Source organism: Gopherus flavomarginatus, chromosome 1 (genome assembly GCF_025201925.1).
Source record: "Gopherus flavomarginatus isolate rGopFla2 chromosome 1, rGopFla2.mat.asm, whole genome shotgun sequence".
NCBI lineage: Eukaryota > Metazoa > Chordata > Testudines > Testudinidae > Gopherus > Gopherus flavomarginatus.
The window spans coordinates 173,537,139-173,556,414 of record NC_066617.1 but is presented as its reverse complement, the minus strand read 5'-3'; the positions used below and the strand labels follow the sequence as shown (position 1 = coordinate 173,556,414).

The 19,276-nt window shown below is 42.6% G+C and overlaps 1 protein-coding gene across 1 annotated transcript in view; it reads right to left on the bottom strand.

Moving 5' to 3' along the window:
- Window positions 1-3,094: 3,094 nt before the first annotated feature.
- LOC127053528 (suppressor of tumorigenicity 14 protein-like) overlaps window positions 3,095-19,276 on the bottom strand; it is a 39,314-nt gene continuing 23,132 nt past the window's right edge. The window contains exons 14-17 of the mRNA XM_050958406.1: window positions 13,569-13,688; window positions 9,064-9,247; window positions 7,441-7,548; window positions 3,095-4,271 (exon numbers count right to left, since the gene is read on the bottom strand). Coding sequence (XP_050814363.1) covers window positions 4,241-4,271; window positions 7,441-7,548; window positions 9,064-9,247; window positions 13,569-13,688 — 443 coding nt within the window. The 3' untranslated portion in view covers window positions 3,095-4,240. The remainder of the gene's footprint in view (window positions 4,272-7,440; window positions 7,549-9,063; window positions 9,248-13,568; window positions 13,689-19,276) is intronic.

The following is a 19,276-nucleotide window of genomic DNA, read 5'->3' as shown; positions in this document are numbered from 1 at the left end:
GGGAAAAATAACCAGAGGGCTCAAATACACTAAAGGGCTTGGGCTACTTACATCATGATGAGACTGGCTCCAGACCAGCCAAAATCCCATCACTCGTGACGAAGGAAAAAAACAAAATATCACAACAGCTGGCCACACTGTGAGGGGCATGTTCATGTAATATAAGCAAGCTGTGCGTGTGTGAGTGTAGCAGGGAGTGGCATCCAAGTCGCCAACAGGCATCATCATGTTACTCAGGTCTGAAACCCTAAAACTACAAGCTGTTGAAGGGGAGACCGTTAAAGCTGTCTGGTGGGGTTAGACAAATCTTCCATTAATTTTAATGATACAGGTTTTTTAAATCCCCTAGACAGCTTTGGAAATCTCACTCTGGCTCACTGATACCAAGCAAGGAGAAAGACTCTTGTGATCAGTCTGCCAAGCAGGAACCCCTTCTCCTCTGATCTATGACCCTCTGGGATGGACATTCAGTCTCATCCCTTTCCGCTGGCAAGTAAGGAAAAGGGGGAGAAACTATGAGAAACCCTGACCCACGAAGTAACCTGGCACTTGGGGAAGTGGAGCAGCAGAGAAGCTGATTGCATAGGGGAACTTCCAAGTAACTGTGTTCAGAGCAGGCTGCAGTAGGAGCTGGGCAACCGCATATGGAACAGTGACTGATGGACATTGCAGCCAGGTTCAGGTATGTGTGGATGCAGCAGAGACTGGGCAGGGATCCAGCATAAAGGGGTTCTAATGAGCCACACCACTAACTGATCCAGGCCTGGAAATCTGCACAATCTTATTAGCTTTTAATAGAAAACTGGACTGGAGAAAGCACCCTAGGCACTAGGTCTGAAAAGCTGTTTAGTGGGCCCAAATAGGAACCACTCTTGTTTCACTTTGAGCTCTGTTTAAGCCACTATACCTAGGGTATTTGCAAACTTTACCTCTCCTGCCAGCCCTAGTAAAATGCCTCTTTCCTTTCTCCAAGTGTCTGGGGGGTTATTGGGACACACCAGGGCTAGCACAAGGCCTAGCAACTGAAGCACCTCTTGCCTTACTTCCCAGTTGCAGTATCTCTGACACACTACTAGTAGTACCTTAGAGTGTACTACAACCCTGAGCAGATAGAATAATTACAGCCTAATGACTACTGTAGATCCAGGTGAACCTCAAGCTGTTTTGACTACAAGATCATCTAAAATAGATAATAGATTCCTATTAAAATGTACTCCAATCTTTTTGGTTTGGAATATCATACGGACAAGTTTCTGTCTTTCTTTGTGTAGGAGATAATTCAAGATGACACTCTTATTGCAGTCTGAGACCCACAAAAGAGTGAATTTGAATGTCTATTACCATAAGTAGCTAGCAACAGGTTTGTTCTCACAAAGTATAATCAGCTCATGAGAATGTGTTGTGATTATATAGTTTAACATTTGATAGCAGCTAGGGAGCTTGTGTGTGTGAAGTTTTGTTTGTACCAGACTGAAAAAGAATTCTCTCTCCATCTAATAGGTGCAGTTTCCTTTAGATTAACTGAACTGAGCTCCTCTTAATAAACTCAGCATTTTCTCCTGTTCTAAAATACCGTCACTCTAAAGCCACCAATAATGGGATTTCAGTCTTTGCAAGTTTAGAGCCAGATCTTCAGGTTTAACGTGACTGATTTGTGCTACACTACTGATGATATTTGATCACATGTTTGCGTAGGTGCTGGCACTAGGGATACTGGGGGTGCTGCCACAACCCCCGGCTTGAAGTGGTTTCCTTTATGTACAGGGTCTACAGTTTGGTTCAAGAACTCTCAGCATCCCCATTAAAAAAATTGTTCCAGCACCCCTGTATGCTTGTCTTAACCAGCCCAGGGAAGATCATGAGAATCAAGCATTGGCGCATAGCTTAGTATTATCTTTGGTCTTGAACGCCAAACACTCTCCCTACTGCTAACTTAACAAGGAGAGGGATCATGGCTACCCAAGTGGGAGAGAGTTTGGGGTACCCCTATATCACAACAAACCTGAGCTGTTTTTGGCCTCTTCCAGCTATTAAAAACCATATTAAAAGGTAGAGCAGCCTGAGGGCTCCTCTAAACACAGCACAGGCGGGAGCAGTCCTGCGTAGCAGCACCATGAATGAAGGAGAGCTTTAACCCACCTTTGCACACCACCCTGACTTGCAGTTTGTGTATTTTGACCAGATGTGAGAAGTAGGCCCTTGATCCTGGCTGAAACCCCAACACATTGCATATGGAGAGTGTATGTATTTATATGTGCTGAGGCTGTAGAGCAGGAAAGAGGAGAGGAAATTAATTATCCAAACATCCAATAAGGTTTGGTTGGAATTTGGCCCAAGGTTATAATCCATTCTTATTTCATTCAACCCTTTTTGTCCATTTCTGGTGATGAAGACATTGAAGATGGAGAAAGTTACTTTCAGTTCAGACTGTTCCTGAAATGCGCAGAGAAGTTAACAACAATTTTAGGTCTTAAAAATATACATATATGAACTTCAGCACAAACATCTACAGTGTTTCCTTACGATCTCATCATAAAAACATATTTCATGGTTTACTCCGGTAAAAACGGTGACTTTTTCCTCCTTCTAAGCGCATCAGTTTGTGTACTGATGAATCCAGTCATAAAGCTCTGTCACTTTTGTATATACACCAGGGCGGTTATGCCGAGCACATCCTTCACCCCAGCTGACAATGCCAGCAAGATACCATCTATTTCCCTTTCCGATGCAGGCCAATGGACCTCCAGAATCACCCTAAAGCAAAGGATACAATTCAGTCATTAGAACAAACACATTGCACTGTAAGAAGAAGATTAGGTAACATATGGACAATAGACACTTTCTCCCTCAAATTATATTTTCTATTTCTGGACAGTGGCTGTACATTTGTTTATGCATCCAATTCATGTTGTAACATTTCATTACAACCAAGACGACTGAAAAATGCAAATTAATAGAACTAGGCCAGGAAGGATTAGATTTTTATTACTGAATGCTGGTAAATGTCAGTTTTACCATTAGACCACAAACTGAAAAAAAAATATTTCCAGCAATGATAATTAAAATTTACAGATAGGCAAAGAAAGAAAAATGCTGCTTAAGAATTTATTAGCGTTTGATTTAAGGATCTTTACTTTGTGTGTTTTGATGTGTGATGCTGACAATTTGTTTAACTATTAGAAAGTTTTAACTTTTTGAATCTCAGTATCTACTGTTATTGCACAATTATTGTCCGACACTCTCCCTCCATAATGTCCCTAAGTGTATAAAAAATAAAAAATGCTTAAAACAAACATCAATATAATCCATCAAAATTATTTTAAAAAATGAAAATTTAATTCTGCCAGACCCAAATAGAACACAATGGCAACAACAAGGGGATGCAAAGGAGAAGAGAAGAAGATGAATGGTGACTTACCTCTCTTCTGCCAATCATCCCATTGAACAAGCAGCTGGTTATAGAGCAGTACAAAGAGATGAAAAGAGGGAATTCCACCTTGACTAGCCCATGAGTTCAAGAATAAGAAATTCATCACTGAGATTCCACAAACAACCCTAACTCAAACTCCTTCATCCCTATATCCCTGTTCATCCAAAACCAGTGGCAGAACAATCTCAACACACTGGATCTTACCTATTGTTTTGAAAGGCAGCATGGGCAGTAGGTATCAAAGGCAGGAGAAGGCTGAGCCTCCTCAGCCTTGCATGGCCCCATCCATGCTCCACCCCAGGCCCGTTTCTGCTTCTCCATGCTCTTCTCCTCATGGCTAGTTCCCAAGAGTAGGACTGGGGCTAATGGGGGCCAGCCTGCACTGCCTGCCCAGCACACTGGGGGAAGGGGACATGCTTGGGTGGCCTGGAGCTGGGGAGGGCTCTGGGCTTCGGCAGGAGGGGCAGAGCCTTGGGCAGAAGGGGCAGGCCAGGCCAGGAGCTAGCCTTCCTGAGCCCGTGATTCATCTGCCACCCATGTTTCGAAGGATGCAAGTATTGCCTGTCCAACTTACCTCCCTGATGTCATGTTACTAATTAACCACATTTCCAAAACACTGTGCTCCATCACTGCATTAAAACCAAACATTCCTGATATACAAAGGAAATAAATAATGGTAGTTTTCCTACAGTTTTCACTTTTACCTGGCATGCATCAATGCCACCGTTAAGATTTCCAGCACACAGCATTCGAGATGTAATGAGATCATCATATAGCTTGTTGCAAATACTTTGATTAATTATTTTCACTTTAGCTTCTTGCAGTGTTTTGGCAAGGTAACCTAGAACAATATAAAATGTAACATATGCCAGTTTTACAGTTGAGGAAAAAGCAGATACATCAAAAGGGAGGAATGTGTTTAGACTCTACCGAGCCTAAGGATTACTATGTACTGTAGCTTAAATTGCCCTTCCCCACAGCTTTTGAACGTCTGTTACTAATGCCGCTTTCATATAAGGAGGGCAGGAAAGTTTACAACCCTCTGCCATTGTTGCCTTCTTGCATTTCCTTAGCCCTTCCTTTGATAATGATCAGCCAAACTTTGAAGCAGAGGATGGCATGGAGATCTGCAGGAATTGTCAGTACAATATGCGACACCCACGCCAAAATTTAACAAGTTTTTTGTTTGTTACATGCTTTGTCCTCAGTTGAGCTTTTTAATATTTCTGTATTATTTGCACTGTAATTGTACCCAAAGACCTCTTTCAGGTCCTATTATTTGGTATCCCGCTGCTGCTTCTAGTAGAGAGGGAATTGGGGTGGAAGATGTGGATAAAAATAAACCTGCTTTGACTAGTTATAACTCCCAATGATAGTAGCTATTGCTAAATTGCACCATAGGCCAAATTTGGCACCCTATGGAACAACAAACTGGTGTAAGCTACAACTGTTTCACCGTCAATATCTTTCCTCTGTACCACTGTGGGTTCCACCAGAGGGGAAGATCACTGGGGTGAGCAAATCCACCAATAAGCGCAGGACCCACCAAGGTAGAGGAGAAACTTTGTCACAATAGAAAAATAGGAAAGAAGTTGAGACTAGCACAAACTGGGATGTCTGTGTCTGATCCAGAACTGGAACTCAAGCACTTCCAGCTGGCAGTTTTTTAGTTAATCTCTTAAATTGCATTGTGATCTAAGGCAGTGGTGGGAAACCTGCAGCCTGTCAGTGTAATCTGCTGGTGGGCTGCGAGACAGTTTGTTTCCATTGACCGTCCATGGGCACAACTGCCCGCAGCTCCCAGTGGTCACGGTTAGCTGTTCCCGGCCAATGGGAGCTGCAAGAAGCGGCACAGGCCGTAGGGACATGCTGGTCACTGCTTCCCACAGCTCTCATTGGCCTGGACCTTTTTAGGGCTTTTGGAGGAATGGGGGAGTGTTAAGTGAAATTATGGGAGGGAAAAGTGTTCAAATATTTTAATTTTACAGTGTTATATACAAGTTTTATTGAAAAATTGACACTGTATAATGGATTTTTTTAATATTATACCTTCACTTAAATTATATTTAGGTAAAATTATCATAGTCTTGGGGTCAGATGTTAGATGAAAAGTATGTTAAGAAAGCCAAAGATACCCTGGTAGATAAATTTGTGTCAAATGTAAAACCTTAGCTTAGTGGTGGGCAACCTGCAGCCCATCAGGGTAATCCACTGGTGGGCTGTGAGACAGTTTCTTTACATCGACAGTCCACTGGCACATCAGCCCACAGCTCCCAGTGGCTGCAGTTCACAATTCCCAGCCAATGAGAGCTGTGGAAGCAGTGACCAGCATGTCCCTACGGCCTGTGCCGCTTCTTGCAGCTCCCATTGGCCGGGAACAGCTAATCGTGACCACTGGGAGCTGCGGGCAGTTGTGCCCATGGACGGTCAATGGAAACAAACTGTCTCACAGCCCACCAGCAGATTACACTGACAGGCTGCAGGTTTCCCACCACTGCCTTAGATCACAATGCAATTTAAGAGATTAACTAAAAAACTGCCAGCTGGAAGTGCTTGAGTTCCAGTTCTGGATCAGACACAGACATCCTAGTTTGTGCTAGTCTCAACTTCTTTCCTATTTTTCTATTGTGACAAAGTTTCTCCTCTACCTTGGTGGGTCCTGCGCTTATTGGCGGATTTGCTCACCTCAGTGATCTTCCCCTCTGGTGGAACCCACAGTCCAGGTCTACTCCTCCTCAGGAGTTGGGAGGTTTAGGGGGAACTCGGGCCCACCCTCTACTCCGGGTTCCAGCCCAGGGCCTTGTGGATTCCAGCTGTCTATAGTGCCTCCTGTAACAGCTGCATGACAGCTACAAATCCCTGGGCTACTTCCCCGTGGCCTCCTCCAAACACCTTCTTTATCCTTACCACAGGACCTTCCTCCTGGTGTCTGATAACGCTTGTACTCCTTAGTCCTCCAGCAGCACACCCTCTCACTCTCAGATCCTTGTGCCTCTTGCTCCCAGCTCCTCACATGCACACCACAAACTGAAGAGAGCTCCCTTTTAACCCAGGTGCCCTGATTGGCCTGCCTTAATTGATTATAGCAGCTTCTTGATTGGCTGCAGGTGTTCTAATCAACCTGTCTGCCTTAATTGTTTCCAGAAAGTTCCTGATTGTTCTGGAACCTTCCCTGTTACCTTACCCAGGGAAAGGGCACCTACTTAACCTGGGGTTAATATATCTGCCTTCTATCACTCTCCTGTAGCCATCTGGCCTAACCTTATCACACTATCTATAAATTCTTTGTACTGTATTGTATTGTACTGAAGTACTGTAGAAATTAAGTGAGCTGTATATGTGAGAAACAAGTGCTAATCCAGGGTAATTATCTTTCTAATGGCCTATTACAGTTTTCATTGCCTAGTGGCAGGACTCCTAATTGACCTAAACTATTTCAGCATGCCAGCATTAAGAAACTCCACAGATGTTCAGCTGCACCTGAGCCAAAACACTGAATTTGCTTTGACAAAGAAGAAATATTCTAGCTTTTAAAAAGACCTACGAAGTCAGGGGTTCTGAGAGGGTCACAACGTGGTTCCATGGGGGTCATGAGCTGTCAGCTCACTGGGGTTGATAGCGCTGACCTCCCACACACATTAAATTAGACAAACCCCAGCTTTTAATTTATAAGGGGCTTCATAGTCAGAGGCTTGCTGTGTGAAAAGGGTCACCAATACAAAAAGTTTGAAAACCATTGTGCTAAGTAAATCGTGATAAATATTAGTTTTTAGCATAATCACCTCACTCTTACAGTTTAAAATTAGAGTCAAATTTGCAAGAAACATATCCAGGAAATGAACATACTATTTTCTCTTAGGGCTCCCCAGCCAGTTACATAGCAGACAGTTCCATAAAAAAATACTCTAGGACTGCTGGGTAAACAAATGGGCTGTACCAGCTCACTGAAGAATACTGGTGTCTCCATTTCCAACAGGGCAATGTCATAGTCTGAGATATATTGGTCATACCGTGGATGGACAATAATCCTTTTGATTGATCTCATAGCTACATGATTGCTGTTTTTACTAATGATCCTTATGCCCATATACGCTTTCCAGCCAGAAGGCACAGAGTATCTGCAAAACAGACAACATTTATAAAATGATAATCATCATCATGCCAGGTTACTTAAGAGTTATTTACAATATTTTTATGAGAAATAGCAAAGTCAGTGGAGGAGCACAACATGAAATCAGTAGGACAGATACATCTCATTTTTATTTTAAGTAGCATATTGATTTTGTGTTTTTGTTCATGGTTTCCAAAGGGATGCTTTCTGGGAGTAACATGACTAATACTTTGCACTTTTCATCCAAGGATCTTGAAGGACTTTGCATCAGTCACATGGGGATAACTTGCCTATCCTGTAGAGAACTGAAGCACAGATACGTTAAGCGACTTACCCAGGTCTCCCGAGTTAATGGCAGGGTTGGGACTCCCGGTCAGATTGAGCCCATAATGATTGCTACAGTTCCAATTACATGGTGACCCCAATCATTTAAGCTTTCTTAAGAAAAAGTTTCTGCTCCTTCTGGTTGAGAACTAACACCACCATTGTCACTGCTGCACCAGCCAGCAAACCAACAGGAACAATAACTCCATCACATAAGCATATCCATTTCAATGCGGTATTGACTCTGAAACCTAATAATACTTTAAAGGCACGTTATTCATAATTGCATCTGATAATCTATGCCTATTTTGTCCAATTTTTTGTATGCAAAGTGGGTAATTGTGCTTCCAAGTGGCCAATTAGATGTATAGCTACCCTTTTTCTGCACATAATTGCAGTAATTACCTTGTACAAATCTGAAAAATCAAGGTTCCTAAATGTCAACATTGGCAATTTCTTTCATTACTTATTTTGGCAGAATTTTCAGCTGCTCAGATCATGTGGATGTAGTCTGAATGGAATATTGCCATTTTTATCCCCCACTATGACTCTTGTTGTGAACAGAACCCAGAAGTTCTGAGTCCTGACTCCTAGGCTTCAGGTATTTCATCTAGTCATCCAGTTAAAATCAGGATGGACCACAGCTTGCTCCTAACTCCCATCTATGCACTCATTAGCTCGATAGGAGGATGGCATTTTAAACATAGAATGTGTACTTGGGATCCATCTACAGTTCAGGGGTCCAGCTTTCCAAATCCCTCAGTGATGCTGCACATGAGTAATCTTGATGACACCTTTGCAGAATATTATGCGTCACCATGCCTGTCTTCACTACACCACTAGCCCCTATCCACCAGCCAGTTTCCATACTTTTCCACTGTTAGAGGTGCTCTAATCTTAATGGTTAGGAGTATTATTTTTTTGGAAACATTTTTTTAAGCTGTGTTCACAACTAACTCCATGGTTCAACAGCAGGATATACTTTCTGGTTACAGTGGTGGTATAATTATTCTGGATACTTTATACTTTTGATTATTGGATGAAATGTACTTTGGGTCTACAAAACGTACCAATTAGACCATGTGCACAGAAGTATTCATTCAAAGCCACTATGCCAGCATCATGGATACATAAACTAAAGAAACTAAAACTGTGAAACTAAACAGTGTGTACACTGGACTATACAACCTGTACTTACCTTATAGAATCAGAGTCCAGAAAACAATGGGCAGCAGATAACAGCCACCTATTTGAAACAACAGATGCACCACAGATATGGCCATGCATTCCCATCTGCAAGCTTGCTTGCCAAGGCCACTTTCCAGATCTTGCATCTTCACCTCCAACAATTCTAGTTTTTTTTAACTGGATTCTTCCACAAGCTAATTAAGAAAGTATTGAACAGGAGGATTAAGATTTATATACACATAAGGCATTGGGCCATTTTACTTAGGTTTATGAATACTTGGCTCTTGCACTGTGTTCTTCCAGCTGCAGATCACAAAGTGCTTCACAAAGAAATGTTAAGTATCATCATTCCCATGTTACAAATGAGATGCAGTGACTGCAAGGCAGGGACAGGACCTCAAGGAATCCATTTTGAAGCACATGGAAGAGAGGAAGGTGATCAGGAAGAGTCAACATGGATTCACCAAGGGTAAGTCATGCCTGACCAACCTGATTGCCTTCTATGATGAGATAACTGGCTCCGTGGATATGGGGAAAGTGGTGGGATCTGGTATACCTTGACTTTAGTGAAGCTTTTGATATGGTCTCCCACTGTATTCTTGCCAGCAAGTTAAAAAAAGTATGGATTGGATGAATGGACTATAAGGTGGACAGAAAGCTGGTTAAATCGTCAGGCTCAGTGGATAGCAATCAACGACTCAGTGTCTAGTTGGCAGTCGGTATCAACTGGAGTGCCTCAAGGATCGGTCCTGGGGCCAGTTTTGTTCAACATCTTCATTAATGATCTGGATGATGGGATGGATTGCACCCTCAGCAAGTTTGTGGATGACACTAAGCTGCAGGGAGAGGTAGATATGCTGGAGGGTAGGGACAGGGTCCAGAGTGATGTAGACGAATTGGAGGATTGGGCCAAAAGAAATCTGATGATGTTCAACAAGGACAAGTGCAGAGTCCTGTACATAGGACCGAAGAATCCTGTGCACTGCTACAGGCTGGGGGACCAACTGGCTAAGATGCAGCTCTGCAGAAAAGGACCTAGGGATTACAGTGGATGAGAAGCTGGATATGAGTCTGCAGTGTGCCCTTGTTGCCAAGAAGGCTAATGGCATATTGGGCTGCATTAGCAGGAGCACTGCCAGCAGATCGAGGGAAGTGATTTTTCCCCTCTATTCGGCACTGGTGAGGCCACATCTGGAGTACTGCCTCCAGTTTTTGGGCCCTCACCACAGAAAGGATGTGGACAAATTGGAGAGAGTCCAGAAGAGGGCAAAGAAAATGATTGGGGAGCTGGAGCACATGACTTACGAGGAAAGGCTGAGGGACCTGGGCTTCTTTAGTCTGCAGAAGAGAAGAGTGAGGGGGTATTTGATAGCAGCCTTCAACTACCTGAAGGGGGTTCCAAAGAAGATGGAGCTCGGCTGTTCTCAGTGGTGGCAGATGACAGAACAAGGAACAATGGTCTCAAGTTGCAGTGGGGGAGGTCTAGGTTGCATATTAGGAAAAAGTATTTCACTAGGAGGGTGATGAAGCACTAGAATGGGTTACCCTAGGGAGGTGGTGGAATCTCTATCCTTAATGGTTTTTAAGGCCTGTCTTGACAAAGCCCTGGCTGGGATGATTTAGTTGGGGATTGGTCCTGCTTTGAGCAGGGGATTGGACTAGATGACCTCCTGAGGTCCCTTCCAACCCTGATATTCTATGATTCTATGACAGAGCCAGAAATTGAACTCATGTCTACTGATCCTACTCCAGTGTTCTATCCAAGCTAAGGTACAAAGTCGATGCTCTTGATAATACTAAAACCACTATTTTTACAGAAATTACAGGTAAGATCTTACTTAAAAAGAAGTTTTAATATCATATTTACTTTTCACCACATGTGACTTCTTTACTTTTTTTTTTTTTTTTTTTTAAACTTCACTCAGCATGAACAGTGATCCCAGACACGTCAGTTTCACTCAGTGCAGTATTTTAATAAGTGTCACTTTCTGGGCATCCACAACTGGACCAAGATTATTGTATGTGGAGAGATTGTATGTAAAGCAGAGAAAGATGTAAAGGAAATGTTTTCATATAAATATTATCAAGGAATTATTTTTATTCATATGAGGTTTTAGAAATCCTATCAGTGACTAAAGTGAAATCCCTGCAAGTTGCATGGGCCCTTTTTAAAGACACCATAATAGAGACCCAACTTCAATGTATACCCCAAATTAAGAAACACAGTAAAAGAACTAAAAAGAGCCACCGTGGCTTAACAACCATGTAAAAGAAGCAGAGAGAGATAAAAAGACTTCCTTTAAAAAGTGGAAGTCAAATCCTAGTGAGGCAAATAGAAAGGAGCACAAACACTGCCATCTTAAGTGCAAGAGTGTAATAAGAAAAGCCAAAGAGGAGTTTGAAGAACGGCTAGCCAAAAACTCCAAAGGTAATAACAAAATGTTTTTTAAGTACATCAGAAGCAGGAAGCCTGCTAAACAACCAGTGGGGCCCCTTGACAATTGAAATATGAAAGGTGCGCTTAAAGACGATAAAGTCATTGCGGAGAAACTAAATGGATTCTTTGCTTCAGTCTTCACGGCTGAGGATGTTAGGGAGATTCCCAAACCTGAGCCGGCTTTTGTAGGTGACAAATCTGAGGAACTGTCCCAGATTGAAGTGTCACTAGAGAAGGTTTTGGAATTAATTGATAAACTCAACATTAACAAGTCACCGGGACCAGATGGCATTCACCCAAGAGTTCTGAAAGAACTCAAATGTGAAGTTGCGGAACTATTAACTAAGGTTTGTAACCTGTCTTTTAAATCGGCTTCGGTACCCAATGACTGGAAGTTAGCTAATGTAACGCCAATATTTAAAAAGGGCTCTAGAGGTGATCCCGGCAATTACAGACCGGTAAGTCTAACATCGGTACCGGGCAAATTAGTTGAAACAATAGTTAAGAATAAAATTGTCAGACACATAGAAAAACAAACTGTTGAGCAATAGTCAACATGGTTTCTGTAAAGGGAAATCGTGTCTTACTAATCTATTAGAGTTCTTTGAAGGGGTCAACAAACATATGGACAAGGGGGATCCAGTGGACATAGTGTACTTAGATTTCCAGAAAGCCTTTGACAAGGTCCCTCACCAAAGGCTTTTTCGTAAATTAAGCTGTCATGGGATAAAAGGGAAGGTCCTTTCATGGACTGAGAACTGGCTAAAAGACAGGGAACAAAGGGTAGGAATTAATGGTAAATTCTCAGAATGGAGAGGGGTAACTAGTGGTGTTCCCCAAGGGTCAGTCCTAGGACCAATCCTATTCAATTTATTCATAAATGATCTGGAGAAAGGCGTAAACAGTGAGGTGGCAAATTTTGCAGATGACACTAAACTACTCAAGATAGTTAAGACCAAAGCAGATTGTGAAGAACTTCAAAAAGATCCCAGAAAACTAAGTGATTGGGCAACAAAATGGCAAATGAAATTTAATGTGGATAAATGTAAAGTAAATCACATTGGAAAAAATAACCCCAACTATACATACAATATGATGGGGGCTAATTTAGCTACAATGAGTCAGGGAAAAGATCTTGGCATCATCGTGGATAGTTCTCTGAAGATGTCCACACAGTGTGCAGTGGTGGTCAAAAAAGCAAACAAGATGTTAGGAATCATTAAAAAGGGAATAGAGAATAAGACCGAGAATATATTATTGCCCTTATATAAATCCATGGTACGCCCACACCTCAAATACTGTGTACAGATGTGGTCTCCTCACCTCAAAAAAGATATTCTAGCACTAGAAAAGGTTCAGAAAAGGACAACTAAAATGGTTAGGGGTTTGGAGAGGGTCCCATACCAGGAAAGATTAAAGAGGCTAGGCCTCTTCAGCTTGGAAAAGAGGAGACTAAGGGGGGATATGATAGAGTTATATAAAATCATGAGTGATGTAGAGAAAGTGGATAAGGAAAAGTTATTTAATTATTCCCATAATACAAGAACTAGGGGTCACCAAATGAAATTAATAGGTAGTAGGTTTAAAACAAATAAAAGGAGGTTCTTTTTCACACAGCGCACAGTCAACTTGTGGAACTCCTTACCTGAGGGGATTGTGAAGGCTGGGACTGTAACATTGTTTAAAAGGGAACTGGATAAATTCATGGTGGCTAAGTCCATAAATGGCTATTAGCCAGGAAGAGTAAAGAATGGTGGGACTATTGAAGGAAGGTTCAACTAAAGCCCTGGGTTGGGCTAAGTTCATCAGAGGATGGAGATGGATGGTAGGAGAGAGATCACTTGATCATTGCCTGTGAGCTTCACTCCCTCTGGGGCACGTGGCATTGGCCACTGTCGGTAGACAGATACTGGGCTAGATGGACCTTTGGTCTGACCCGGTACAGCCGTTCTTATTAAATACTGTATATACTAAATTTGACCCAAATACATAAATATATATTTAAGTTTACTGCAATAATTCACTCATGAATTAACTTTCATTTAAAATGTATTTCAAATGAGTTAAACTTCACATACCACAATTCATTTCATCAGAGCCATCTCCACAGTCTCTTATTCCATCACATTCTGGGTTTGGTTTTGTGGGGCATTTTCCATTCAGGCATTTATATGCATATGAGGAACAACTTTTATAGGCTGAAAGAAAACATGACCGAGGTAAAAAAATGGAGTATAGGGGCGAAGGGAGGAAGGCGAGCTACTAGCGAGCTGCGCAGTATAGACAAGCATGCTGACAAACAATATGAGAGAAACCATGCAGGTACAGCTGCGAAGGATGGGAGAATCCCTGCTTAACAGGGCAGATGGTCCTTCCCAGACCTGGAGGTCTGAGGGAAGAGACCCTGCCAGAGGGGAGAGACTGAACCATGTGTCTGGTCTGTTGCTACCAGGTCCGGAGGGTTTACCAGAGATGGAGAGGCTTTCCTCCATCTCCCTCATCCCCTCCACCCCCTGTCAGGAAGGCCAGGAGGAACCCTGCTCCGACAGAGTGTGGACAGTAAACCCAGGGATGTGGGGGAAAACTCTGAGGAAAAAGAGGAAAACCCCAGCCCCCACTAAACAGAAGCACAGGACCCACCAAGGTGGAAAGGAAGCTTTGTCACATTATTTATAAATATGATTTGGATAAAGGCATTGAAAGCTACACCTCTAAGGTCATGTCTGTATGAGGATACTCAAGAAATTTAAGGCAAGTCAACTAAACATGTGAAGTTAATGTGTATTAGCCCCATGTGGCTGCTGTCATTCAGGAATGAAGTGGCCTATGTTTCCAAAACAAAGTCACCCTGCTTTACCTCTAAATTGTGTAGCTTTAAGGCACTCTTGCTTTTCTTGCATCACCAATACTTTCAGCATTCCGAATACTTTCAACATCTCATCAGCCTGTTGTGCAAATATGTGGCAGTAAATCACCATAAAAGGGGCTTTGGGGGTTTCAAATTTGAGTAAATGACTTCCTTTTATGATTTCACCTCCTTTTCCAGGTACATTTTTAGGAATCCATTACAATTTATTATTTGGGAATCTTTCCAGAAACCTCAGCATCATGCATCTATTTATTATTAATTATTATTATTGTTTTATGCTAATATCACAAATATACTGAGCTATTTGCAGACAACAAGAGAGTACAGTCTCTGCCCCAAGCAACTCACATTCTACAGGAAAACAAAGATTAGGAGGAAGGCATGTAGAGCTCTCTCTGATGTACTGTGCCACATCTCTACACAATCAGATTGCTAGCGTTTATAAATATCCTGAACTTTTTTGATCAGTTTGTTTATGAGTTCTTATCCATTCCTATGCCCCGAATGATGGCGTTTTTGTAGGTATAATTGTATTTGTGTAATCACAATTAAAGTAGTCAATGCCTCTTGCTGTTTTACTGTCTGAAAAGCTTGTCGCTGTACTGCTTTGCATTGCTGAATGGAGCCAAGTTCCTAGACATTCCTTTTATATTATGTATCAACAGAAAGGGTAATATGTTGTACTGTGGGTATTCAACTGTCCAGAAGAGCTAACAGAAAACCTATGGCAAGTAAGGGAACAAAGTAGATATTTCAGAATCAGCCGCTGTCTGTCATTCATTAGACATTTAACTGTCCATCTGCCTTCATACTATACAGCTCTTCCAGTCAAAAAACAAAAACAAAAAAACACACAGTTGGAGATGGAAAACACCTGATTTAATCATCGTGCTCTTTCTGGCCTTAAATCAGAATAGCATTGTTCTCTGTACTAATCTAGTCTGGATTTTCATGCATTAAAAATAGAATTTCTACTAGTTCCCTAGAGAAACTTTTTCAAATATACCTCTACCCTGATATAACACGACCCGATAGAATGTGGGTTTGCATACAACATGGTAAAGCTCTGACATGCTGCTCTGAGCAGCGAGTTAAAGGTGTTGGGCCAGGCCAGGGCTCAGGGGTTTGATAAGGGGCAGAGGGTCTCGGGGGCGGTCAGGGGCTCCCCTCCCAGGGTCTGGGGGGCAGGAGCTGTGGGAGGGCACTTTTGGGGGCCCTGCAGTCCCAGAGTGGCCCAGGGGATTAGCTGGGGGCCAGGAGCAGCCCACTCCACTTCCCTCACCCCGGCCCCAGCCATGTCGCTTGGGGGAGGGAGTTTGAGGGAAGGGATTCCCCCCACACACTCACCAGCAGCGGTGGAAGCGGAGCAGCCCGGCCTCAGCCCACTCTACTCCACCAGCTCCCAGCCGCATCACTCTACTTCCTGCCGCAGTTGAGTATGGGGGACAGTGATTTCCTTACACCCCCCCGGGGGTTGTACACCCCCCTTGAATTTCCCCAACACCCCCCCAGTTTTTTGAACTAGTTACATGCCAAATCTGGTGGCTGAACTTCGCGACTTTGTCCTCACCCACAACTATTTCATATTTGGGGACAATATATACCTTCAAGTCAGCGGCACTGCTATGGGTACCCGCATGGCCTCATAGTATGACAACATTTTTATGGCTGACTTAGAACAATGCTTCCTTAGCTCTCATCCCTCAGTGCCTCTACTCTACTTGCGCTACATTGATGACATCTTCATCATCTGGAGCCATGGAAAAGAAGCCCTTGAGGAATTCCACCATGGTTTCAACAATTTCCATCCCACCATCAACCTCAGCCTAGACCAATCCACACAAGCAGTCTATTTCCTTGACACTACTGTGCTAATAAGCAATGGTCACATAAACACCACCCTATACCAGAAACCTACTGACTGCTATACTTACCTACATGTCTCCAGCTTCCATCCAGGACACACCACACGATCCATTGTCTACAGCCAAGCTCTAAGATACAACCGCATTTGCTCCGACCCCTCAGACAGAGACAAATACCTGCAAGATCTCTATCAAGCATTCTTAAAACTACAGTACCCACCTGCTGAAGTGAAAAAAACAGATTGACAGAGCCAGAAGAATACCCAGAAGTCACCTACTACAAGACAGGCCCAACACAGAAAATAACAGAATGCCACTAGCCGTTGCCTTCATCACTCAACTAAAACCTCTCCAGTGCATCATCAACCTATCCTGAAAGATGATCCTTTACTCTTCCACATCTTGGGAGACAGGCCTGTCCTTGCTTACAGACAGCTTCCCAAGCTGAAGCACTTACTCATCAGCAACCACACATCACAGAACAAAAACACAAACCCAGGAACCTATCCTTGCAACAAAGCCCGATGCCAACTCTGTCCACATATCTATTCAAGTGACACCATAATAGGACCCAATCACATTAGCCATGCCATCAGTGGCTCGTTCACCTGCACATCTACCAATGTGATATATGCCATCATGTGCTAGCAATGTCCCTCTGCCATGTACATTGGCCAAATCAGTCAAAAGAATGCATTGGCCAAATCAGTCAAAAGTCTATGCAAAAGAATAAATGGATACAAATCTGACATCAGGAATCATAACATTCAAAAACCAGTAGAAGAACACTTCAATCTGTCTGGTCACTCAGTAACAGATTTAAAGGTGGCAATTTTGCAACAGAAAAGCTTAAAAAACAGACCGCAACTAGAAACTGCTGAACTTGAATTAATATGCAAACTAGATACAATCAATTTAGGCTTAAATTTAGCCATTACACACATTGAATTTATTTCCCCATGTTAAGTATCCTCACACCTTTTTGTCAAACTATCTTGATTATCACTACAAAAGTTTTTTTTCTCCTGCTGGCACATCTTAATTAGACTCTTAGAGTTGATTGGGCAACTCCCACCTTTTCATGTTCTCTGTATGTATAGATATCTCCTCACTATAAGTTCCATTCTATGCATCCAATGAAGTGGGCCCATGAAAGCTTATGCTCAAATACATTTGTTAGTCTCTAGGGTGCCACAAGTACTCCTGTTCTTTTTGTGGATACAGACTAACACAGCTGCTACTCTGAAACATGCCAATTTAGTGACTGTTTGGAAATTTGAATTGAAATTGAAACATTAATAAGCACTTTAAAAGCATACACAGTGTATGATAAAATGTGTATCTGAAAGTATAAAAGATTTGAAAAGTATGAACATAGACTAGCTTCCTTATACAGCTGTTGTTTTTTATGACAATGTCAGTGCATTCATTTCGGTGATGCTGGCCAGCCTAAATTTCAAATGATGATTTGTAAGCAAAGTCTAAATGAGCTCTCCCTGACAGTTAATGATGAGGTAGAGGGAAAGCCTTCAGGACCAGATTCTATTTACATTCATACCTAATCTACCTAGGTATCCAGCAAACAGAGCTGTGTTGCCCAAGTGATAGATTTTGGCTGGGGTTGGGTTACAAATCATTTGAATGCAGGGGGGTAGGGGTGAGGGAATGAAATGTTGTTGTTTTTATTGTATGAGTAAAGGGCAGTTGAAGTGTACTTAGCCTGTGCTGATTGAGGGCATCAAGAGAGAGAGTGGGGACCTGTCCCTCTCCACTGCTTAAAGACAGAGCTGATTAGGCTCCATAGATAGTCTTTTGTTCTGTTAAGTGCAACTTTTGTTCTGTTAAGTGTTAACTGCAGCTGACATCACTGATAATCAGGTCTAAGTGCTTAGTCCTGCTGTGGGAACAGTGTTCCTGTGGGGACAGTGTTTTTGTGTAACCGACAGCCCAGACTGCACTAGCAGTAAGGTTCCCCCACTGAGAGCTCGGCTGAAATCACTGAGAGCTGGTGGAACCTCAAGAGACCAACTCACAGAGGTCACAGTGGCAGGTGGCAGCAGAAGATGACTGTGCAGGGCCATTGGCAACAGAGTGGTGGAGTGAACAGTGGCACAATGAACAGCCATGGCCAGAGTGAACAGTGAGCAGCTGGAGGAACCAGCAAGGTGCCTTCTTGCCCCCAACCTGGGAGGTGTACTCACGTGAAAGCAATTCTGAACTCTGAGTCTCCGCTGACCAAAGACAACACCAGTGAGTGGGGTGCGGTGGAGGGAAAAGTGAGGGGCATGTTAAAGAAACATTTGTTTGTTGGACTATATTTTAGAGACTTTGCTCCAGAATGCTAGATTTGTGACAGGGAATGGAAACTTACATAAATGTTTCCTAGTAGGCCAAGATTTTTAAAATGCATTATTTGCCAAAGTTGCTATCTCACATTGTTGCTATCTTGAGAGGTCATTATGTTGGGGAGTTTCTGTACTAAACATTTTTATTATTATAATTAATTTTTACATAAGAATGGTCATACTGGGTCAGACCAATGGTACACATAGCCCAGCATCCTGTCTTCCGGCAGTGGTCAAGGCCAGGTGCTTCAGAGGGAATGAACAGAACAGGGAATCATCAAGTGATCCATCCCCTGTTGCTCATTCCCAGCTTCTGGCAAAACGGCTAGGGACACTCAGAGCATGGTGTTGAATCCCTCCCCATCCTGACTAACAGCCACTGATGGACCTATTCTCTAGGAATTTATCTAGTTCTTTTTTTAATCCTGTTATAGTTTTGGTCTTCACAGTATCCCCTGGCAAAGAGTTCCACGGGTTGATTTTATGTTGTGTGAAGAAGTACTTCCTTTTTAAAAAAAACCCTGCTGCCTATTAATTTCATTGGCTGACTGCTAGTTCTTGTGTTATGTGAAGGATTAAATAACATTTCTTTATTCACTTTCTTCACATCAGTCAAGATTTTATAGACGTCTATCATATCCCCCCTTAGTCTTCTCTTTTCTAAGCTGAAAACTCCCAGTCATTTTAATTTCTCCTCCCATTTCATA